The sequence below is a fragment of the Xiphophorus maculatus genome, chromosome 2 (assembly GCF_002775205.1).
Source record: "Xiphophorus maculatus strain JP 163 A chromosome 2, X_maculatus-5.0-male, whole genome shotgun sequence".
Classification (NCBI taxonomy): Eukaryota; Metazoa; Chordata; class Actinopteri; order Cyprinodontiformes; family Poeciliidae; genus Xiphophorus; species Xiphophorus maculatus.
Genome location: NC_036444.1, coordinates 12,931,691 through 12,957,170, shown reverse-complemented (window position 1 = coordinate 12,957,170; position 25,480 = coordinate 12,931,691). Strand labels below are relative to the sequence as shown.

General features: G+C 38.8%; 2 protein-coding genes across 2 annotated transcripts in view; one reads left to right on the top strand and one right to left on the bottom strand.

Moving 5' to 3' along the window:
- wwox (WW domain containing oxidoreductase) overlaps positions 1–6,048 on the top strand; it is a 156,059-nt gene extending 150,011 nt beyond the window's left edge. The window contains exon 9 of the mRNA XM_023352056.1: positions 4,866–6,048. Coding sequence (XP_023207824.1) covers positions 4,866–5,057 — 192 coding nt within the window. The 3' untranslated portion in view covers positions 5,058–6,048. The remainder of the gene's footprint in view (positions 1–4,865) is intronic.
- LOC102219741 (transcription factor Maf) overlaps positions 5,919–25,480 on the bottom strand; it is a 50,534-nt gene continuing 30,972 nt past the window's right edge. Inside the window, exon 3 of the mRNA XM_005802029.3 lies at positions 5,919–6,002. The gene's annotated coding sequence lies outside the window, so the exon portion shown is untranslated. The remainder of the gene's footprint in view (positions 6,003–25,480) is intronic.

The following is a 25,480-nucleotide window of genomic DNA, read 5'->3' as shown; positions in this document are numbered from 1 at the left end:
GAAAGAGAAAAAAAAAAAAAAACATTCCTGAAACAGAATCACAATCAGATCAGAGTCCCACTTAGAGGGTAGCTACTCCACGAGGCCGGGCAGAGGGCTGAACCAAAAACTGAAAAACTGCACTCCTCCTAATCCCTCCACTGAGGCTGAAAACCAGGAATCGCTTTAACTAACACATACTGCATCCATATTACACCTAATTTTAAAAAGTAACTTATTTCACCAACTTTAGAATTTGCTTTCTGTTGACGAGGAGAAAAAACATGTCATTTTCACGACACTTTTATTCAGATTTTGAACAAAAGTAAGAAAACAGCACTTGATTATTGTTTCTGTAAGCTTGCCAAGATCAAAATAAGTTTTCATAATGAAAAAAAATCCCTACTGCATATGCAAAGGGCGTTGACATGGCAAGCATGGACGTTTGCTGTAATGATCTGCAGTTGGTGCCATGAAGCAGCTTCCAAAACTGCGTTGTAGGCATGGATCGCTCTGCCAGCTTTAGTGCTGCCGCTGAACTGGAGTGCCATCACAGGGGTCAGCTGTTAAAAGCCGCCCCTATCTTGTGTCTCTCGCTCTCTCTCTCTGTCCTCTGCCTCAACCCTCGCCACTGGACAAATGCCAACTTGACAACAACTGACACAGATGGTGAGCAGAAACACAGGACAGGCAATGGAAGAGAACCACCCACAGGAGTAAGAAAACAGGAAGACTCTACACACACTGTCCAAGAGAGGATATTGCCTGACAATAATATCAACTCATTTATTTATTTATTTTTTTACCTTTTTTATTTAACTCTTTTACCTTTTTTCTACTTTTTTTGTTTTTACTTTTCTTTCAGCGCATGCTATGTGAGGATTTAGGGATTATAAAAGTACCTGAAAGAACTGCAAGGTTTTACGCATGCATAGACTTTGGTATTTACAAGTTTGTATGTACAGGCCGAAACCAGACTGCTCTACAGAGATGGCTTATTTACACTCAGGTCGGAGGGAGAGGTTGATGCTGTAACTACAAATGTGAAGGGTCAAAGGGGTCACATGCATAGGGTCAGAGAAAGCTTGTACAGCTGAGTACAACTCTGATGACGAAGAGACAAAACGAAACACGGCAAATGTAAGAATACTGATTATTTAACGACAAAGCATCTTACCCGTGCACCTTTTTGCTTTGCGAATACACTCAGTATAACTTCTAGTTATTGCTCAACGCTTTATTGGGACATTTCTATTGCCAGTCCATGACATGAGGTTCTTGGATATTGGGTCAATATTTTGATTGGAAGACTTGGATCTGGTCCCAGAGCTTTTCCAGAGCTATAGTGCTGAATTCAACGGTAATGCAGGCTTGTACTGCTCACCAGAAAAACACTGTTACTGCAGGGTATATTTCCTTAGTAACAGCGTTTATTATCCACAAAAAGCAGATATTCACAGAAGTAGTTTACACAGAACCTGCTGTCAGGTCTTTTTCTATCCTACTCTTTTGGTTTGCTGTCTTGCTGTAATCTATCTTCTGCTTTTGCATATTGTTAAGTTTTTGGATTCATTTCAGCGCACATTTTCTGTCACTTTGTCTTCTGTCCTTAGATTATTAATCTTTGCGTCTGATGGCATACTCAAGACTCTGAACTGTTAGGGTCATTATAATGTTCCAGATGTTCAAACTTTATTTTATTCAGCATATTTAACTTAATTTCTTTCAGTGCTTTGCAAAAGACACATACCTTTTCACATTGTGAATGTTTTTCACATTTTGTCACATTACTGACTTTCAACATTTTAAAAATTGCAAATCTGAAAATCTGATGGAGTTATATGCACTGGTTTTAGCCCACTTTACTTGGATGTCCATAAATAAAATGTAATCCAAGCAATTGCTGTCAGAAGTTACTGATGTGGTAAAACTAAATTTGCATCTGGGGCGTCATCCTGACGACATGATCCTCATAGTGAAACATGGGAAAGTGAATGTAATGCTTTTCTTCAGCAAGGAGGCAGGAACCCCAAATCATAAACCCAGAGCTACAATAGATTGGTTCAGATCAAAGCATATTCATGTGTCAGAAATGACCAGTAAAGGTCCAATTTGTGGATTTTTGGCAGACCTAACTCATATTCACACATTCTCTCCATGCAACTTTGTGTTAATCTATCAAAGAAAAACGCATTAAAGTTTAAGGTTATTATAACATGACAAATATGAAAAAGGTTCAAGAGATGTGGATACTTTTACAAGTTGCTGTAACAAAGCTGCAATTAAAGCTTTGTTCTTATCTGTTGAAGACATTATTCGGGGTGACCAGAGTAAAATGTTGTAGGTTGTTAACTGTCAGCAGGCTGCTTGTTCAGAAAATGATCTTTTCATCGAGGAACTTTTTTTTCTCGCTATTCTACACAAATCTTAAATCTCTCATTTGTTCAGCTTTAAACCTTCCCTGAATTGATCTCGAGTTCAAGTTCACAGCTCTAGTTGGAAAAGAGCAAAACACCAAAGATGTTTCTCAGAAAAGTACTGTACACAAGGTAATGATTAACATTTAGCTGAAGAAGATAAAGACACACCGAAAGTTTGCAGACAGCTAAATTTACAGACCTCATCTACACTTAGAGATGGGTTGGAAATGGCTACTCTTTACCTTCTGCTTTGATTTCTTCATGTCTTACTTCTCTTTTCATTCATGAGCAGTTACTCGCTTGTGCCATAAATGCACATAGAAATGCATTTCTGTGCAAAAAGAAGTGTAAAAGATTTTTGTTCATGCTGCCCGTACTTCTACCTCACACACACCTTACCTATCCTATCTGCAAATGCACATACACAATGATAAATGGCTGTGGTGGGTGGCTAAGCATGTTAATGCCTAATCTCATCAGCCTTATCTCTTACAGAGGTCACGAGATCAAGTGGTGTGGGGCTGAGCTAAACACCAAGAAGATTGTATAAGCAGTCTATGTAATAGTTTATCTGGCATGAACTGCACTGCTGCACTCTGGGTTTGCTTTCCAAAGAATGTAAAATCCAGATTCTAGAAGTTTCATTTGAAATTGTTGCTGTAGCAGTGTTTGGTAATTAAGCGCTCAGAAAGCCAACCAAGTTCAAGGTGCGTCGGCAACTCAAAGCCCTGCAGCGCCGAACTCCTCTATCGAGTTTGAAAGCAGTTTTGCTTCTCAGACGAGCTAAATCAGATGCCCTCGGTGAGGGAGATGAGTTAGACTGAGCGCTTGTGAACCTGTAACTCAGAGACATTGCTTGGCATTTAAGCGGCTTTGATATGGTGACATGTGACGTGGACGAAGTTATCGCCTGGCTGGCAGGTGAGACAGACAGCGGCCCACAGAGAGATGCAGCCGTTTCATCTGCTGTTTACCAGCTCGCTCATCACACACCGCTTCAAACACGCTCGGTCTGCTGCTGCTGCTGCAACGTTGCGGGGTCGCATCCTTGTGGATCTGAACACACAACTTACAGGAGGGGGTTGTCTGTGAGCTAGTTTGGTTCTATTGATTAAATAAGTTTTTTTTAAAAATCCTCTTCCTGTTTTGTTTATTGCATATGCATTTTGCACATATTTATTTTTAAAAACAGAATATTTTCACTTCATGTGTATTAGCCTCACAGCTGCTTTATGAAGCTGTTCAAACAGTTGGCATGTAACGCGTCTCCATTATGCATGCGTGTATATATCTGTGTGTTTGACTATTGCGCATATGGGCTCGTCTCGGTGCGTGCCAGTGCTCTGTGCTAAAACTCTCATCACTCTCATCGGGAGATAAAGTGGGCAAGCCATTTCATGTGGTCGTACAGAAGTCGTCTCCAGCCTCGGGTGTTTCGCAGGGAAGCTGTCACAGCAGCTTTTAGCCGGAGCTGCAACATGAAAGATTCCTCTTTGAGCAGTCGGGTTATGTGTGTAATTCTCTCTGACGTGTTTATTCAACTTTCATTTTCAAATGTCACAGAAATCTCTCCCCCCACCACCACCTCTAAGAATATCCCCGCTAATTACCGCCTGAAAGGACATGGTGTGTTAGAAAACTTAGCAGGTTGCGCCCATACACCCTTTCAGTTTTCAGAAACAACATAAAACTCTGTGAGTTTCTGAGTTTAAGACTTTATGATGCTCATAAATAAATGTACTTAGAGAAAATTAGTGAGGAAGCTTTCTGGTGTGTATGCGTGTGTGTGTCCTTACAGGAAAAAAATGCTCTTTTTTTTCTATAAGTAACTGACTTATAACTAAGATACAGAATTATTCTTGCATAATTTCCAACGCTTATATTTAACTTTAAAAGCCTGGCTCACCCTCTGTACACATAGTGTGAAAATATACATCTTAATTTCCACTGAAACCTATTTTTGTATTATTTACATAAAAGCTGCGTTTTCAGTGGCAATTCCCGTCCAGACTGGAGATGCTTTTACCCTTTCCCACCGTGTCTGTGCATCTGGAATTTTCACACAGAAGTCCTGTACATGCCAGGTAGAGAAGTAAATAAACAAATAAATATATGTACACAGATATATGTACAGTTATGTTTATAGGAGGCAGTCCTCATGGGCTGAGAGAAGGGTGAGACAGCTTGTGTGTGAAAGTCTTTTTATTTTTTTTTTCCTGTGGCCACTCAGTCCTGCTGTCTCCTCTTCCGGACTCCCTGCCTGTATGCGTTTATCTCATAAAAGATGTCTGGATGCTGCTTGCGTCCACCTTTCAGCCTTTCTCTGGACAGGACACCTCTGAATGTCTGTGTGCGAGTAGATGAGTTCTCCATGTTTTGTCTCCTCCTGCAGGATGAACCCAACTAAGTCGTCCAGTGCCACTTATTGTGTCCTTTTTTTTTCTTTTCTTCCTTTTACTTCTACAGCAACAAGGTGCTGCCACCACGGTGTACTGCGCTGTGGCCCCAGAGCTGGAGGGGTTGGGCGGCATGTACTTCAACAACTGTTTCCGCTGCCAGTCGTCCAACCAAGCCCAGGATCTGAGCAGCGCCGCCGGCCTGTGGGAGCTGAGTGAGCGCCTGGTTGCAGAGCGATCAGTCGGGATCCAGTCCCTCTAACGGACTGAGATCCAGGATGGTGTGAAGAAAAAGTCAAAGAGGAAGCTGTTGATGTTGACTTGGGGGTGAACTTAATAAAAGACTCTGACTGCACTATACAAAAACTGCCAAACCACAGAGGTCTGCATGGATATGTCACATCACTACAGGGCTAAAACACGCTACATACACAGTAAGGAGGGGGTTTCATTTACAGCTTAAGTTCAGGTGTAACTTTCTTTTGTTACTTTACAGTAGGAAGTAGGGAACTTATAAAGAATAGTTATTTTTATCTGCTGTCGTCTTGTAACCCTTTAACCACACAAAGTTCATTAGTAAGCATAGAGTCGGATTGGAGTGATGTCGCTATATAAGAAATATTATCTTCCAATTGAATGTCTTTGTAATCAGTATCATTTTGGTGACAGAATTTGGTGCAGATGTTTCTGCCGACATACAGAGTCTAACTGAGAAATAAAAAGTAGAGAGCATAGGACCCTTACGAATATATAAACACGCTAGAGGTATGTTTCTTATGACTATTTACATTATTCTGCAATAATTTAATCTTTATCAGTGTCCTTACTTGTTGTCTGTACAGTATTTACATCCACCTGATTTGCAGAGGGCATCCTAATTTTCTTCTTGCTATGGTTTAGCTTCTGTACTAAATCTGAATTACAATTTGGAGATTTATGGAATGATATTTTACCACTATGTAAGAGTCTTATTTACAAATACCAGGAGCTTTCGTTTTCCCCGTGTCTCCTCTTGCTGTTGGACGAGAATTTGCGATTTCAGTTTGTTGTTTTGTTTTTAAATTGTAATCTTTAGTGTCAAGCCTCTGTATTTGGGTTGGGTTGTCCTGAAGCCGCTGGTAGGGCGAGTCGCTTTTGAGACATTGTGCTTCATGGCAGTCCAGGTGCCGTAGGTCGTTCATAAAACAGCATTCCAGTGTCATAATATCTGAAATTAAAAGAAGAAAGGGAAAAAATAAACATGGGAAAACATTCAACAAATCCATGTGCTTGTTTTTTAAACCAAATTCTAAAAGTACATTCATTTGTAGGCCGTTAGTTGGTGATATTTGTGTAGGAAGGTGAGGAATAACTTAATATATCACTGTTATACACTCTAGCACACATTAGATGCAAACAATCACATTATTGAACCTTTAGATTTAAGGTCTGTGTTAACACAGAAGCTTTTACACCATGTGTTGAAAGGACAGATCAGTCAATCATACAAACAGCCTCGCACATAAATTTTCAGTGGCCTTTAAAGCTGAAAAATCATTTCAAAAGAGCTGTATTACATTTCTAACCTGCATCATAAGTGATTAGATAATTATCTTTTTATCAAAATATAAGGACAAGAAACAAATTTATTGAGAAACACAGGGATACATGTGGTAGAGTCCATCTAGTTATTAGCCTTGTTACCGTGGTAGTTAGAAAAACGAGTTTCGAATCAGCAATAGAATGGTGAGCAATTAATACTGAAGTTAACATGATTTGGTAATTTTCTTACTTTAAAATCCCTCAGATTTAAAATAGTTTGCCATAATTAATAAATGTATTTGTACATCAGCTTGCACATATAGCATCGTCCAGTTTTTCATTTAGTTTTAGAACAAAGTTCTGTTACTTTAGTTTTACGCATGACTGTGTGTTTCTCGAGTTTGTTAAATTGCGCGTTTTAAGTAAGTCGGTTTGTGTCTGCTTTTATAAAATGGTATTTTTTAAAAGCATAAACTAGGTTTAACAAATTAGAGTATGTGACATTATTTCATAAACTGACCCAGATTAAATATTTGTGTCACTGTAATTTGGAATACAAAACATTGCAGTTAGTGTCAGAAAGAAAATTAAAGGTAGATTATCCTCAGTTGTTTGGAAGGAAATAAGTGAGTAAAAAGATCAACAAAACCACAAATAATAATAATAACCTAAGTCATTTTTAGATAAAAAGATTAAATGCATTTTAATCCCTTAAAAAAAAATACTTTTACACTTGAAGCAAATAATATTCCAGGAAAAGTGACCGCCCTGCAGCGGTGCTGTGTCCTGCAGGTGTCTTATCATTGTCCTTTCACACCACTGGACCCACGTCAGAGCACGGCAGCATCTGACACGTTCACACTCTAGAGTTAACTCAGAAACATTTCACTAAGTTTTCCTGGTTATGAATCGACTGGGATTGCACCTGAAAATTAAATAAAAATAAAGGATGAAGTTTTTCCAAATGACAGCTTCATTTTAGAGAACAGCTCAGGATGCTGTTCTGAGAAACGTAACTGAATGAAGTCCCATTAAACACTATTGTAGTTTTAAACTACAAAAAAAATGTATGAGTGCTGTCCATGGTGCTGATTAGGCTCTTAACATTTTATGAATATTTTAAAAATAAATATAAAAGTTTATATTTTAACCCTGCAGATTGTTGAACCTCTACATGAACCTCTGTGGGGGATGATTTTACAAAATGGTTCACCCCTTGCAGACAGTTCTCCACGTTGTTCACCTACATTTTGCCTGTTGTTTGATAAAACGTATTATTCCTATTCTTTATTGCTCAGTCTTACAGCGATGGCAGAAAGACTGTACATCTCTTCAGAAGTATTCATGCTTCTCGAACGTTTTTATATATTTTGTAATAAACATGACTTCTCTGAATTTTCAAATGATAATCTCGAAATTATGTCATGCATACTTTGCATCCAGTCACCCTGGAATCACCTTCTGCTGCAATCACAGCTACTGGTATGTTTGCACCACCTTTGGAAATGAGGAGGCTGAAATCTTTGTGCACCTTTTGGAAATAGTTCAAGCTCAGTCATTTTGGATGGAAACATTCTGTGAACATTAATTGTAAAATCTTTCCACAGATCCTCAGTTGTCTGGACTCTGATTTTGGTCATTCTAACACATGGATATGGTTTGATTTGAACTACTATAAACTATTCTCATTCGATATGTTTAATATTCTTTAACTTTTTTTTCCTATTTTTGTTGGAGAAAAGCCTCTCCACAGTATGATGCTGCCACTACTATGGGGACATTATGATCAGATATGCTTGTCTTTGATGGCCTTGCGAAAATTTTGATTACATCTGACCAAAGTAAATGAGACTTCTTGTGGTTTTATTTCAGTAATGGCTTTCCTTTTATCATTCTTCTGTTAAGGCCAGATCTGTGGATTGTGATGAATGCTTGTGCTGTTTGCAGATCTCAGAGGCACCTTCAGAGCTACCGTTGGTGTCTTGGTTGCCTATTTAATTATTGCTTGCTTTACCCGGCCTGTCAGTTCAGGCGGACGGACTTGGTAGTTTTGCAATTGTGTCAAACTTTTTCCATTTCCAGAATATGGATTGAAGAACGCCCCATGAGATGTTCAAAGCTTGAAATAATGTTTCACAATGTCATCTTGCTTTAAACTTCCCCACAACTTTTTCTCAAACTCTCTGGCATGTTTCTTGGTCTTTATAATTCTGTTTGGTCTCTATTCAACCCATAAACTATCACTGAATTGAACACAACTGAAGGCCATAGGCTACCCCAGATATTATCTATGGCAGGGGTCTCAAACTCAATTTACCCGGGGGCCGCTGGAGGTAGAGTCTGGGTGAGGCTGGGCTGCATTCACACACACGGTCTCCTCAGCCGAACCTTTCTGATTGCCTATTACCATATTTTATTTATTACCATATTTGGCCGTAGTCAGGCGCTGTAACAGCCATAATTGTGTAGTGTCTCTTTAAGATATTCTAGTATTGCTAATGATGTCAGAAGTATGCGCCACGGCTTCTCTGTAGAGAGCGTGGGAGAAACGTGCTAGACGGACATGTTAGCTCCCTAACTTTTTAGTAATGTTACGGGTTGTTTGGACGCTGCTCAATTTTCATGTCTGATAATATAGCAGCCTTTCATCCAGGCTTTGTAAGGTTGGTGAAGAGCGTATTTATTAAAGGACAACACTGTGGAATTCCCAGTACCAGTGTGGTTGTGAGTTTTTGACCGTACTGACGAATCTGCCGCCTCCTCTCCTCCCTTAAACACAACCCAAGCGTTACAGCACCTAACCTTAATTACGTTACACTGATCAGCAACTTCCGGGTCTAGACTGGATGCTGAAGCACGTGAAGCGGGAGCGGCCGCGGAAATTGCGCATGTACCGCATGCAAATAATGACAAATAGAAAATGCAAATAGGCCCGGCCGATGTCCCGCCCACAAGAGCAATATACTCCACTGTGATTGGTAAGTTCGTTCAGCTCTGCACACAACACTGAAAAGTGCCAATTATATCAAACTCGCGGGCCGCACTAACATTAAACTTTCATATTAAGGCGGGGGCCACAAACTATCGTCTCGAGGGCCGCAGTTGGCCCGCAGGCCGCGAGTTTGAGACCCCTGATCTACGGATACCAAAGGAAAGAGGAGTAAATACAAATACATATGTGTACAAAAAAAAAGAAAAGGAAATCAACTCATCCTTTTTCTTCCACTATACAATGATGGTCTACCATATAAAATTACAATAAAATTAAGTTTGTGGTTACAACATGAAACATTTGGTGAAGGTTCAAGGGATATGAATACTTTCACAAGGCAACATAAATGAAGAATTTGCCATGTGCTCTCTATTTACCATGTCTGTGTGTGACTACTGCCTGAATAATTTATTGGCTCATTTAAGAGAAATTTATTTCAGGAAGCTTTTAACTGGACAGGAGACAAAAGGAGAATTCTCTGATGGTGAACAAACAGCTTGATGTCTGCGGTGGTCTGCAGTGCAGCGACCGCAGATCTCTGGGTGGGTCCCTGAGTGGATAGGGAGGGTCCTGCCTGGCTTTCATCCTATCGATCAGACCGTATCGGAATCATCTGATAGCTAATCGATATGCTACACTTCCTCTCTGCAAGCAGGAAGAAGAGAGAATCATGGCTTTCATGAGAGGTGCACCTTGATCCTTTGACCCCAGACTCAACTCGCCCTCTCCCCCCTCCACACCACATCATTTCCTAGTTTCTACCTCTTCATTTCCCCTGTCCCTGTATCGCTCTCTCCCGTAATAACACAGCCTGCTCAACAGTATAATAACTGAAAGTCAGTGTAAACCAAATAACCAATATACTCTGAAATGTTATTTTAATTTGTTGGATTTACAGCTGATTTTTTTTTCCCCTTCACTGGGTTTTTTTCAATTTAGGCAGTAATTGTTTACGACACACCATTTCATTTTCCATTATTGTTTTTATTTCTTCTTGTGATTAATTCCACCTTTCAGAGAATAATTATGAGAGGATTGATTTGATTATGCCTTTGTTCTGCTCCTATTGGCTAAATTGACTGAAGGAATGCCATGTTGCCATTTCAAGCGGATATATTTAATGATCACAATCAATGTTAAAGCTCTCTCCGGACTCAACTAACCCAATAAATATCTGCCAGGAGGAACTTTACCATCTTACTACGGTAGGCAATAAAAGTCTTACTCTCTGCTCTCCCACCTCCCTTGCGCTGTCTTTTCATCTTGTCCTTCTGAAGATGGCTCCAGGATTGAAATTGTTGATCAATTTTCATAAAGTATCACTGGATGTGAGTCAATGGATATATTGTTTTCTTTCAATATCTAACTATGTGCTTTGCTTGCAGATTGTTTTTTTTTTATTTGGAGTGCAAGACTATAATGTAATTCAAGCATCTCCCTGGAACTACTTTGGAATTGATTAGCACAGTTTAATAATAATGGAAAAAAGTTATCTGTATTGCAGATTTTTGTTTTTTGATTACTTAAATGCAAGAAAACAGAAAGTTTATTTTTTTTACCATTTGTTTTCTCCCTTGGCAAAAACACTCGAAAAACCTTAAAAGAAATATTTAATTTTATTTTTATAACATAATCTGACACTGAAAAGTCCAGCTTTTAATTTGAGTATGTTCCTTCTGGGTCGGCATATAAATTTATTTTTAAGAATATCACCAGTTCAACCGTTTCTCTTACCCTCAGCAGTCTCTTTAAAATAAATGAAAGTGGAGCTTCTTTTAAATTTCTATTAGTTGATCTTATTGATCAATATTTGGTTTTTAAGAGACATGTAAAATCTGCAGCAAGAAGTGGACGAGTCTCCATAACCATCATTGCCTGTGTTTGTTATGTAGGTTTTCTAGTCACAGGATCATCTACTTCCTCTCGTTGACTCTTTTTGTAAAAGACAGTGAAATTAAAATGAAAGATTTCTGTTCAGCACACACACACCTATGTTGACTTACTGTAACTATTAGCAAGAAATGCGTGAAAATGCATATCAGAGAAAACGAAATCCCCACAACATAGTAGGTTGGCAAACATCAGTGTTCACATATTTGACTTTGGTTTTAGCTATAATTTCATCTGGGAATTAAAAGTTGGATTTTTCATATTTCTTAATGTGAAATTATGGAATAATAAAATATTATTTTAACATTTTTCTTTTACATATTTACCAAAATTGGGTGTTCTGCATATATATTATGCTAAATATGTACTATTTCTCCTTTTTCTGAAAATCTAGCAAATTTACGAATTCACTCACTTCTTAAACAAGAAATCACAAAAGTGATGTGTGGTAAAGTGGATGTTTTTATTCCCCACCTTGCCTCAGTCTCTCATTTGGTCATTTATAAGTGGCTTTAGAAGCAGTATTTGAATCCAGATTCCTGGCATGCACTGATTTCCAATCAAATGCACTTATTTTCCCCTGTAGATCTGCTTGTGCAATCTATAACTTTCTGTTTTTTTCTTTATTGAAGTCCCAACACAGTGCCTTTGAGGAAATACTTCCAGCTCCAAATCCCCAGTGCGTCCTCACTACAAGACAGCGTGACCTTGTAAACCCTGAGTTATTTTACTCACCTATTGTGTGAGGATAGAAAGAAAAGGTAAGAGAAAGGGGTGAAGAGAAGGACTGGGGGAGGCAGAGAAGGGGGGAAAGAGCCCCTGCCTGTCACAGCTTTCAAACACAAAGAAAAATGAGCACTTGGGCTGAAGTACAATTATTAGCCCCTGTCTACAGATTCATCACACCATAGAGAGGCAGGAGGGAGCGAGGGCGGAGTGGAGCAATAGGCTGAGTGGAGAAACAGTGGAAAAAGAACTGTGTGGGTAACAGCAAAGCTGTGCAGATGAAAAAGACAATGAGGAGGAGAGAAAAGTGCAAGCAAATAGAAACAGGGGCTGTTACATTGTAAATGCAAAATGAAGTATGCAAAGCTGCTGGGGAGCTGCGAGAGTAGAGGGGAAGGGAGATTTTTGGGAAATAAAAGAAGAAGAAAGAACACAGCAGAGGTAGAGGTAGAAGAAGGTAAAATGAAATAAGAGGATTTGTCAGACCAGTGGTTGGTGGCAGTAATAAAGCCCGCTAATCTGAGGGGAAACGCTTGACTGCTCACACACTGACTCTCTTGACGCCACACTTTACCACCAGGCCAGGCCAAGGTCACACACACACACACACCCACCCACACACCCCCACACGCAATCATCCCAGTCCAAACACACACATACAAAAGTGGAGCAAAGAGGAGCGGCTTACATACGGCTTCAAATCGGGTGTGTTTATGTATGATTCTAAACTTTGTACAATCACTTCACCCATCGCTGCAACTCACATGTTCTGTTCGCCTCACAATGTTTTTTTTTTTCTTCTCTCTGTCACTCATCATCTTCACAAAACTCCCCATGCAGCCATGTTGATTTTGAAATCTCATTTTTCTCCGTTTCTTAACTGGCTCCGCGGTGCAGATCAATACCTATCAAAACTATTACATAAATACATCTGTCATGAGCAAGATAGCAGAGCAGGGACGCGGTGTTTCTTGCTGAAGCCATCGTAGGGCGAAAGGAGGGATTCAGTACACGCTCTCAGAGGACAGTAATTGTTATTTTGTGTGGCCAGGTGTGGCAGGAGTTGCAAAAGGTTGTTATTGAGCCTTGGTAAATGACCCGTAACCTGCAATACCACACACTAAGCCTCCAACTGCAGCTTTGTTACTGTGTCACTTCCTGTGTTCGTATAGCTTCCATGCGTGCTTTTTCTCAGACTTTACATGTCTAATAGAAAAACTACAAAAAGGTACAAAAATAAATTATTTTAAAGCTACAGCTACACAACAATTGGGATCACAAAATCTAAATCAACATCTGCTTAAATAAGGATTCTTTGATGCTGGTTTTTGTACGCTGTTATATTTCATTTGAGCTCTGCTTGCCAGCAACATTTGGCCGTTTGAACAGACTTTCCCTGTCTGTTATGCTCACACCTGATCCTATTAGTGACAAAGAAGCTAAATCTCAGGGAAAGTGGTGAGCACAACATGATGATGGAAAAGGGGAATCAATACCAGCATTACAACACTCAAAAATAATTGTTAATAATAGTAATAATGATGTCATGTTTTCCTAATATCATCCTTGAGTGCTTCTTTTGTTACAGAAGATTTTGCTTAAATTATAACAAAGTTTAAACAATGGAAAAAAAATTATTTTCTTACAAAATGCCATCTGTCATGATAAATGATTACAGACAAACAGATAAACAATACATGAGATGTGAAGAAATTTTTAGACATGATACAATAAGACCAACAAGTATGGAAAACAATTAGTTTGACCTCATGAGTTTAGACTTTCTTAATCTTCATCAATATTTCCACTGCGTATTTCTGAGTTTCAAAGTTTTTCTTCAGGGTTTTTATGCTCCTTTTCCATCCAGTTCCAAGTTATTCTCTAAGGAGTTATTTTTAGTGTTTTCAGCTACAACTACTGAACTCTGAGCTTTGACTCAGCCAGGAAGAAAAGTGACTCTACCTGAATGAAAGTTGTGTAGACATAACAGAAAACAAATCAGATTTGGATTTTCAAGAAAAAATTACGGTTTCCTTAAAACAATTTGTGAAAACATGTTTTTTTCTTTATCACCAACAAAAAGATACCCAAAGTACTATTAGATGACAATATGGCATCTGAAGAGCTTACAGAGAAGCACCTCTAAGATCCTGTGTGACATTTTTGCAAGATATTTTTTACCTATTTGACCAGCTGTAGATTATTTTTATGCCTGACATTTCCACTTTTGTCCCTCAAATGTTCACTTTCCTCATTTTTTTACAATTTTCTGTTAATGCCAATGACTAATAAAGCAGCAATACCCAAAGAAAAACTGTGAAAGAACTTTAGAAAGCTTTAGAAATGTTGATTAAAACACTTGGATAACAGATAAAGCAGTTTTATTCTTCTCAGGATTGATTACAAACAAGCTAAAGAAAGCCCATGGGTAGAGAGAAGGCTCAGTTGTGACTCATGAAGTTGGTTGTTTGATGAGTTTAAGAAGTCAAGTCTGTTGCTTTCATGAAATTAACCATTATTTAAGGTAAATGTTACAGTTTAGCATCTGTTGGGACTGAGATGATGGACGTTTAGCTATAATTTCAAAGTATCAAAGGCAAAACAGACAGAAACTGTTCTGGTGTTCCATTGCATCTGTGTCTTCTGGAGATAAGTTTTTCTTTTTCTTTTACTCTCCAGAATTAGATTTTTTCCTCTCATCATCCTTTGGCATTTTTCACACCTCACTTTTTACCGACAACGCTGATTAATGGTGCGATACAGATTTACATGTCATGCTGAAATAGCACAATAACCTGCACGCAGATAATCACCTCATTGAGAAACACTCTGGCCTCTCTCCATTCACAATTACTATTGTGTATTTTATCATAAAACCAGTCTCCAACAATGCGCCTAATGGGCTTATTGGCAGCCGACCAGAACCTGCTTGTAAATAATTCTGATGGTGTTTGGGTCTAATAAATTACACTCATATATGCAAACACAGTAAAATCATAACAATTTCCAAATGTGTGCATGGGCAGAGGTGGGGTGGTGAAAGGCGAAGAGATTTATGCTGCTTGCAGTCGGCCGGCTTCATCACTCACTCAGCCATCTTCAACTTTTTTTTTTATTTGTTTAATTTCCAAATGCGATTGCTCCGCCACTCCCCCTCTTCTAGCTGATAAATGCAAAGGATCATGGGTAGGGGGGAGCAAGATTAATACACATAATTTTTTTTAACTGGACAATCATACCCAGCCCCCATAGCCCTCTTAAAATTAATAATAAAAAAGTAATGCGGTTAGAGTGCTCTGAGGAGTAAAAGCCATTTCTGCCGGAACATGATGTAACCAACCGCTGCAATGTAAACTGATATGAGGCAGCATTTTCTTACTGTTTGGATTTGAAAGCCTTTTCATCAAATAAAAAAAATATAATAAATTAAAGTGCTGGTTTAAGAGTGGTGTATGTGTTAGAGTATATGAAAACAAATTCAAATAACAGTACTTGTAAAAAGTAATCTGTTATTAATAACTATATTACAAAAACGAGCCTTAATAATGATGCATTACACCTTTTAGAGGGATCGCAACAATTATTTTCTTACATTCAAGAATAAGAAAATTCACAGTTTTGGCACACTTTCAAACTGCAACTATGAGTAAAACAACTGAAAAACGTCAGACTATGCATGAAGTAGGCTCCAGAATATGCAAATAAACAACCTTTGCCCTGCAGCATCTGAATCCTTTATCCTTTATGTCATATTGAATATTGAACTAAACTTTATCTTCTGTTTCTCCTTTAGAAAAAAATATCTTTTAGATGTCATGCCTGAAAAGATATATTTTCCCAAAATATTTTTATGTATTTCTCAGGATTTTAGGCATAAAAGAAAACAAAAAATCAATACAAAATCAATTATTGATCTCTTTCTTTAAAAATCTAATAATTAAACGGGGAGCTTTTTATTTAACAGCCTCGTCCCCAAGCAACACTGACATGTTTCTGAATAACTGCATTTGAAATAAAGCTACAGAATGGAGCGTATTCTGACATAGAACCTGAACATCGCTCTCTTTAAAAAACATTATACAGCTACAACAGTAAGAAAGTGCATTTATTTCCTTAACCATGTTAGGGCTAACTAATAAACTTGGTTTATTTCATAAGTTTATTAAATAAACTTATTTATTCTCTAGTCATTTGACGGAGAGAACCTTGTGTTCTATTTAAGTACACATATGCACACACACATACACACACTAAAGTCTAATAAATTTAACTTTTGTCGTGCAAACGCAAAACCAATTATTTCTACAAGTTTATTAGTGGGATACCTAAGATTCTATTTTTAAAATTATTGATCAATATATGTGCTTCCTTGTTTGTTTGTTTTTTGTTTGTTTTTTTCTCTGTCTTACACTTTAAGGCTTTAAAAAGCTTTTGCTTTTAGAAACTGACAAACAGTATATTTGGGAAAGAAAGGTGGATTAAAACTGACAATTATAACTAAAATAATAACGTAGTCAATCTTGTGATGCAGCCTGCGGAGGAACATATTTGCACCTTTGGAAGAACAAAAATGTACATTGATGCGAATTGCTACAGTGTGTACGTTATAAATGGGGGTAGAAGAGTCACCTCTCAAAAACACACTCACATACCTACGAGATTAATTACAAGGGCCGTGAATCACTGTGCAATTAATTAACTCATCCCCAGTAATGAGTGTGTGTGTGTGTGTGGGGGGGTGTGTGTCACCCAGACAGTCCCTCCATCTCTTCACCTCTCGGCCTGTCCCCTCTCTAATTGCTTCTCTCTCTATTAAAATGCAGTCTGTTGTGACATCACTCAACCCTCCGATAGAGCAAGGCCAGTGTGCTGGACAAGCCACACACACACACACACACACGCCTGCGCACGCCCACGCCCGCACACCCCCACACCTCCACACACTTTTCACAGAGCACAAACTGGGTGGGTTTAAAGGAAGATGTGAGACGCTGGGAGAAAACTATAAAGATTTGCCTCCTTGAAAGTGAGACAGAGCGAGTGGAGTGCCAGCAGAGAACAGTGCCGTGCTGAGAAAAATGAAACGCTGATGGTCCACAGGGTGCTTTAAATCCATCGAATCATTCCAGAAAGCTACTGAGCCACTTTCACATCCGATAACTCCCTGTGCTTACACAGGTTTGTTTGTGTCATAACCCTGGTGAGTCATTGATAGAACAGAAGGAAAACTGTTTGGGTTTTTGTCATCGTTGCTTGATTTAATTTGTGGATTATGGTTGGAGGTTGCAAACTTCATGAAGAATTTCATCAACATCTAATGGTTTCAGTACGTAATGTCTCTTCAGTAGACAGGATATGAACATAATCACTCCGAATGACGTCTGACATAACTTTAGAAAATATTTGTTTCTCGTAAATACGAGAAACAAAGATGGTTTTAAGCCTTGATGTGCAGAAAAAGTTACAGTTCCATGTTGGGGTTTGTTTAAAATGATTTAAAAAGTTTGTCAGATTTTAAACTTTCTTTGCATGTTAGTTACAAAAGAAATTCAACAATAAAGAAAAGACTTTTAGATAAAAAAAAAAAAAAAAAAAAAAAACTTGGTTTGTTGTAGTTTGAAGGAAAAAAAAGTTTTTATCTTGAAAAAGTTAAGACAAATTGCAACTCCTTAAATCTTGACATTAACACACCAAACATATTTTGTTCTTGCTGTTTCTTGCTTATTGATATTTTAAAAAATGTCATTATTGTAGATCACCTACACATATTAGATGTGTGCAAAAAGGTGCACACCAAGTGTGGAGTGTGCATTAGCACCGGGCAGAGATGTGTAAGATATCTTAAAATTATTTATTTTTGATTTTTGTTCATGTTCAGACAAATCCCACCTTTAATTTACAAGCATTTACAGTAGATAGATTTAATAAATAGTGAGCTCCTTAAAGATTTGTAAATGTAGATTTTTTCCCTCACTCTTAAATGCTCCACATCATCTAGTGACTTAATGCAAGAGACATAATGTGTTTAAATCCAAAAAAATTTTTTTTAAATGATGATATATCATTAAGGGGGAAGATAATGATCCAAACCAAGCAGAAAAAAGGAAATCCCTTTTGTTCTTAAGAACTATTTGCATCACCCTTGCTTTCTACAACTTCTGTCAAATCTCAGTGATAACAGTATTTCACATCACTGTCTGATCTTTTTTTAAATTCAGCCACATTGGAGGGATTTTGAGCACGTAAAAACAGTTTCAGTCACAGCATCTAAAGGCGATATACAGTATATATATATGCATTTATTTATTTATCTTGTTACTTTATAATGATCAGTGTGTCTAGAAAGTTTAAATTAGTAAGAGATGTTTTCCTTCTCCCTGGGGAATAAATATATTGTGACAAATGGGGCCATTTTTCTCTGCATCTCCTCAGACTAGGAAAGACAAGAGAAACTGTTATCATGCCAGGGCAGGAGAAAGATGCAAGAAAACAGCTGTTGCAGCGAACCTGACCACTTTTACAGTCCGACGATTGTTCAAAAATTTACAATAGAAACTGTGACAAATATGCTGGGTGAGTACCCATGTAGTGTGAGGGTAACATACAGGGAGGAGAGAAAATCTGAAGCTCATTGTATCTTTGCACTGATCCTCCAATTTTCTTAGGTTCAACAAACAAACCTGCGCTGCTTTACATGAATACATCCTGTTTGGAAAAAACAGTGATGAATAAATATGAAGGTCTAGAATAAAATTGTTTCAAACTCAGTTACTTTTGACATATCAACCCTGAATCTATATTTAATGAAGAAGAGGATATTGACTTTATTTCAGCTGCGTTGTTGCTGAAAGTTACCATGCAAGGAGCAGTTTTTGTATCATGCATTATAATATTCTAGAGTATATTAAGAATTGCTTGACCAGATTTCCGTGAGGATGACAATGAAAAACATGACAATAACTCAGAACTCAGCCTAATGCCTGGCGTTCTGTCCCCGCTCCCTTTCTCTCATTGTCTCCCTCAGAGCTAATCTGATTGGTGAATAAATCATGCTGACATCAGCGTGGATGGAAGTTGGTCTACTCCTCGGCGAGGTGAGAGCAGCGGCGTGCTCCTCGGTGATCACGAGGACAGTGGATAACAAATCTCTCTTTTATCATTCCCTGACTTTCCCTGACATTTAAAAAGCTATTAACACCACTGAGATTCACCCTCGTGTACATTTCATATGGAAGCACGTCCCCCTCAACACACAGATGTGCTCGCTTGCTGCTCAGTCACAGGGTTTTTACGCTCTTGTGTGTGTGTGTGTGTGTGTGTGTGGGGGGGAATAATCTCAGTGATAATGCAAGCCCAAATGACCCCACCAGAGCAGTGAATTATACCTTAATAAGATTTTCACACCTGCCCCTATTCTGTGAGATTAAAGGAAAGAGATTCAGCACACTGCTGCTGATACACTGACATTTTGGGACACTGATCTCCCCCATCAAGATGCAGAACCTCCCTCTCTGCTCCTTCCAGCTTTGTAACAAATGGACACCAAGCGTGTGTTGTCTTGGAGTGACCGCCTCTGTAAATGGTAATCATCCACCAATTCATTCATATGTACAGGCTATACACTGTAAACACCACCAGCACAATAGCATTTACTGCTGAGCACTGTATTAATTTACGGCCCATTATTGTAAAGCCCACTGTTACAATGCGAGGGAGCATTTATTGTAATCAGAAGAATGATAGAGACTGGAAACACTGCTAATGTATGTAATGTACCCACAACCAGTCCGCCTGACAAAACCAAACACTGGCTAATGCAGCAAATGACATATGGCCTCAGTGTTTGTTGTTAGCATTTATTAGCCGCGAACGGAGCCCCAAACGTGAAGCGGCTCCTGGCTAATTATGCTTTATTGTGTCTGCGTGGAAAACAAAAAAAGAGAACGCAGTGGTCACTGTTTGATCAGCAGGATGTTACATGAAACTGAAACTGAGCCTGTGGTTCAGCTGCAGCGTGAGTCATGCCTGGCAGTGGTTCACCACAGATGCAGATAATCTGTTCACACTGCATTCTAAAAGTATTTGTACACCTTGAACTTCTCCCAGTTTAGCCAAGTTATAGGCACACACTTCACTTTATTTTATTGGAATTTTAATGTGACAGATCAACATAAAGTAGGGCGTAATTGTGCAGTGGAAGAAGAACGATATGTGGCATTCAAAAGTTTAAAACAAGGTGAAAAGTAAGGAATTAATTTGTATTGACCTCTTTGGTTAATATCTTGTAAAAATCACTTTTTAATGTATTTATAGGTACAAATCTTTTGGAGTATGCCTCTACCAGCTTTGCACATGTAGAGGCAGAAGTTCTTTTCAAGACAGGTCAAGCTCAGTCAGATAGGATGGAGAATGTCAAATGTAGCAATTTAAGTCTTAGCACATTTTCACGTAGATCTAAGATTTAAAATAGGCCATAACAAAACACATGATTATCCTTTAAACTAAATAATTCTGCTGTAGCTTAGAGGCATTATCTTACTGGAAAAACTTCTTCACATCTTACACATGGTTTTTTTAAATAAAGTTTTGAAAGACACATATTACTTGCCTTCCTTTTTAAAGTTATGGTGCAGTTTGAGTTCTTCTGTCAGTCACATAAAATTCCTCAAAAATGCAAAAAAATTTACAACTTTGAGGTTGTAATGCGACAACATACAAAAACTTCTGTACTGTAAATGTATGTTATGTGCAGATGGTCTAAGAATGTTGATGATTATAGATTGAATATTGTTTTTGTTACAGTGGCTATAGATCTCGTGTTCCTTAGGCATGTTGAGAAGACAGAAGACACGTTGGAACAGAAGAACTGAGACAACCTCGGAGACGGCTCCAGGGAGGAGTTGACTTCTGGTTTAAAACTTCAAGTGAAGGTGAAATAAGTGGTGAATTCGAAGATTAAAAGGGAGAACATAACAGAATGGGAGCAAAAGTGGATTGTAAAGTTTAGAAAACATTTCCAAAATGAGAAAAAGTAAGACTAGATGCCCCATCTGTACAACTCAATCCTGAGGCAGTGAATTCTTTATTCTACATGTGCGTATATGCTCCTCATGCAGTGTTGCAAAATGCATGATTTGTTTCTTAACTGCAGGCTAAGAGCACGTTCTGGAAAGAGCAGCTGGATTTTGGATAAGTATTGAGTGAATGACAGGAGGAGGAGGTGCAGAAGAAGGAAAGGATCCAAACAAATCATCTTCCACGAAGGTCTGCTGAGCAGAAGATATTACGCTGACAGGGTCTGACGAGCTCTGAGCTGCAATCTTAAAGCTGCAGGCCAAGCAGCCTGCAACTCCAGATAGTAGGTGTTTCTGCTCACATCTGTTTTCATCATGCGTGAGAAAGTTTGGCATTTATTCAAATCTCTGTTATTAGAGTTTCCACTCACGCTGAGAGGCGACTGCGTTTATCTTCTCTTATGAACATAATGAGCTCAAAGACCGAGGATGCTTCCCTCGAGTGATGCTTGTTTATGATTCCTTCCCCACTTGACTTTGGCTTTGTCTATCATCCCTCCTGTGTTTGTCATTTTGTATTCAGTGTGTTGTTATACAGTAGTGTCTGTCCTCTCTTTCAGGGCAGGGTAATACTCTGGGTCTCACCCTGTGTCCATCACTCTGCCTACTTCAAGTCAAGCAGACCCGCAGGACAACTTCCCACAAGAGAGAAACGAATGGTGAGATTTTGAAAAGAAAAAAGAAGAAGCACAAGAGCACAGTTTCAGTCAAATGCCCGGTAATACATTCAAAATGATATCTTACGATATTTGTTGAGGAGGTAGAGTCAAGCATTACAACGGGATAATTGTAAACCACCGTAGGAGCAAAGTGAGAGATCAGTTCAGAGATGGGAAGAAATCCAGTGAGTTATAGGTAAGACAAACTGAGTGAGATGCTGAAGAGAAGAGTAGCGAGACAGACAAGATGAGTTATAGAAGTGGAGAAAGATGGACCTTTCACACATGGAGACTGTCGGGTGATTTAGGGTGAAAGGACACAGAGACAAGTCCTGCTGCGAGAGGTGATAGACTGAAAGAGAAGTAACAGATTCTCCGCCGCACAAAAACGCTGGCTCTGTCTGCTCCGCTGCATCCGAGCCGCTTTTTTCCCCCTTTATCTTATCTACACCAGCATTCATGCACCACATGTTATGTAGACAAGCACAGCACAACTGCACATCAGGGCCAGATAAAGACTCATTCAGGTGATGGTAGTAAGCACATGTCTGCTCTGTCGGGATGAAAGGATAAGGTACACATAGAGCAACTATATGAAAGAATACCAAACATAGAACAAAGAAACAAAGAAAACTACTATTCACTAACCCAGTTACAGTTAGTCAATGTATAAATTGTGTCTCACACACAGTCAAACCAACCCAAGAAACTTTTTATGAAGTTACTAGAAACACTAAGAGCTTGTTCTTATACCTAGGAAAACTGATCTGATCATGAATCACAAATTGAAGGAAATAAACAAGCGTTGCAAGTAAAAAAAAAACAAAAGTAACTCTTACTGTAAAATGTTGTATTTCTTATTTGGTCATTCACCTGTAATATTTTTGGAATCTGTTAAATCAATTGGAACTGGAGCATTTACAATGCAGTCAAACTCGAAGGACGAGTCTGTTGCAGGACCACAGTGGCTCTCAGATGGGCACAGACTGTATCTTTATTTCAAAGAAACATTCAGCAGAAAGAATTTCAGTTTTCAAGGTTTTATTTTACAGTAAATGGGGTAGTATGCTCTACAGCAACACCTTTGGTGTGTGAAATACTTTGAGGGAATAAGAAACCAGGATTAATATCACACTAAGTTCTTTTCACTCCCCTGTGCAATTAGCAAAGAATATTCATGGTTCTGGGCAGTTCTGACCAGTTTCCATGTTTGCAGGATTAGAAAGTTTTTGTTCTCTGTCTCAGTTGAAGACATTCCTATACAGAATGACTGTATAGCATCGTTCTGTAAAAACTCTTGGAATGAACATAGCCATATATTGGAGTCACATGAGCTCATTCCCATGCATTATGTTATAAATTATTGACTATATTTAAATTATTTGTTCAAAACAAGTCCAAAATGTGCTCAAGGGGTGCAGACTGACATGTAGTTGGTACGAAATATCCAATGGCACAGTTCTCTTATTTGTATAAAAGGTGTTGGGTAGAAACAGAGAAAAACTGGTGGATGAAATGGCCGAAATCCAAACATCACTGACAGTAAATGAACCATTTACTTAAGGTTCAACATAAATAAACTTAATGATCTACGCTACATGAACTCAGATGCGTCTAAATCAGTGTAGAAGACACATCCTGACATGGCTAAAATATTATTTCTGAGTTCTGGTTCTCCACACATTGTAGATGTCTATCTACTTCTACTTTGTGGGTCAGGATATGTTGAACAATCAAAATGGTTGGTGTGTTTTCTAGCAGCCAACAACTTGTCTAATTCTGCATTAAATTGTTTCCCTTCCAAGAGCTTCTGCCATTGTTGCGTGCACAAGTTCATATATTGATTTATTTTTTTGTTTACGTGACAGGGCAAAGGAAACAGACAGAAAAGAGTTGATAAAAACCATGTGATCAGATCTCACACATCAATGATTTAACCAGAGTTTATTCCTAACTGAGAGGATGCAGAGGGCCCAAAATAATCCTGAAATGGTTCATTAAACCTCATCCTTAGGTATTCAAAGTGATAAACAAAAAAAAATCTTTGCTGTGAATAATTTTAAATGAACTAATAAGTACAATTATGCCCCAAATTATTTATACTCAAAGAAAATTTAGGTCCAAAATAATCTTGATTCTATCAACATGTTCTTTTCTGAATGAAAGCCTTATTAATGTTTTGCAGTGTGGAGGTGTAGATTAGGGTGGTGGCAAAAAGATTTTCCAACCTCAATTACATGAAACTCATCACCAAAGATGAATTATCTAAAGGTGGAATCACTAAAAAAGCAACTCTGAAAATGAGAAGGGTTTGATTGCTATAATTCCAAGACATATCTTTCAATGATTTACTGAGAAGGATGTAAATCATTTTCTACATTGTTTTATTATCTTTAGTGAGATGCCTGCCTCATTTCCTGCCGGAAACAAACAAGTTGGTTCAGATTAATTTCCCTGTGTGTGTTTGTGTGTGTTGCAGCAGCTGCAGGTATTTGTATGGCAGCTTCGTCGTGTCTGTATTTTGGCGGTGTGAGGCGGTCACTAATCTGTCTGACCTTCTGCCTCATTTGCATGCACCGCCCCTCCCCTGACTGAGGGATGCCATGACCTTTATTAGCTAATTAAGAAACATAACAGAAATAAACCTGACAGGGAGGGAATGGACATACACACAAACACATAAGAAGACATGAGCACACACTCACAGCATGGTCGCTGGCAGAATGAGGATGGCAAGAAAAGCTTGAAGGGTGCTGGGGGTGGGGAGGGAGAAGGGGGGTGTTCCGGTCTGGAAGAGTAGACACAAATTTGGGATTCATCAAATCACAACTGCAACTGCTGGAGATTCCCTGTAATGTTTTCGATAGCAGAATGTACGCCAACCATACACCAGACACGCATCTATACAGAGCAAAGAGTTGTCATCATTACATCTGCCAGCAGACATTCAAGCATTACGGTACTACAGAGGGAGTTTCTCTTAATCACATACTGAGCTCCTCTAAATCTTTGTGTGCTGGAATAAGAGAAGTAAATCTCTCCCTGTCTGCTGTCTGCTGCCACTTAAGTGTAGTCGTCCTCTCGTTCTCTCCTCCCTCTTCCACTAAGGACTCATAATAAGCTGTTGGACCCCTCAGGCTACAAGAGGATGAGCGTGTGTGTGTGTGTGTGTTTTTCCACACCACAAACAGATAGACAGCAGCAGCAAAAATGAGTGTTTAAAAAGGAAAGCCAGAATGCAACTTGGAACGGCTAACTTAAAAACACACACACACACACACACACACACACGCACACACACACACACACACGCACACACGCACACACACACACACACACACACACACACTGAAGAGTTTGCAACAGTGACATCGAAGTACAAAATGCCAAGAAGCTCACAACCTGGGAGGAAGTTGTCTTTTTACAGCCTCCTGGTGTTTAGTGTGTGTAACCTGCAGAACGAGCAGATTACCATCTGACATCCACTGTTTTGAGGTCTGGCTGGATTACGCAATCGGCTCGTCACACAAACCTGCAGATACGATGGAAACGCATGCACAAATACAATTAATGCTGACACTTGTGAGAGTAACGGCTGACATACTTATGTGAGCTTTTTCTTTGCACTTACAGAAAAGTTCTAGAATTTACAAATGATTGTGACGGTTGAACGGAGTTTCACAAGACCTTTTGTAACAGACCCAATTTTTCAACCAGACAAAGAATTAACTGATGCATCCAACAGCAAATTATTGGTCTCCAAAACGCCCACAATCTGTTTTCAGTCTGACTTCAGAGATGGAGCAAAGAAGGTGAGAGACGA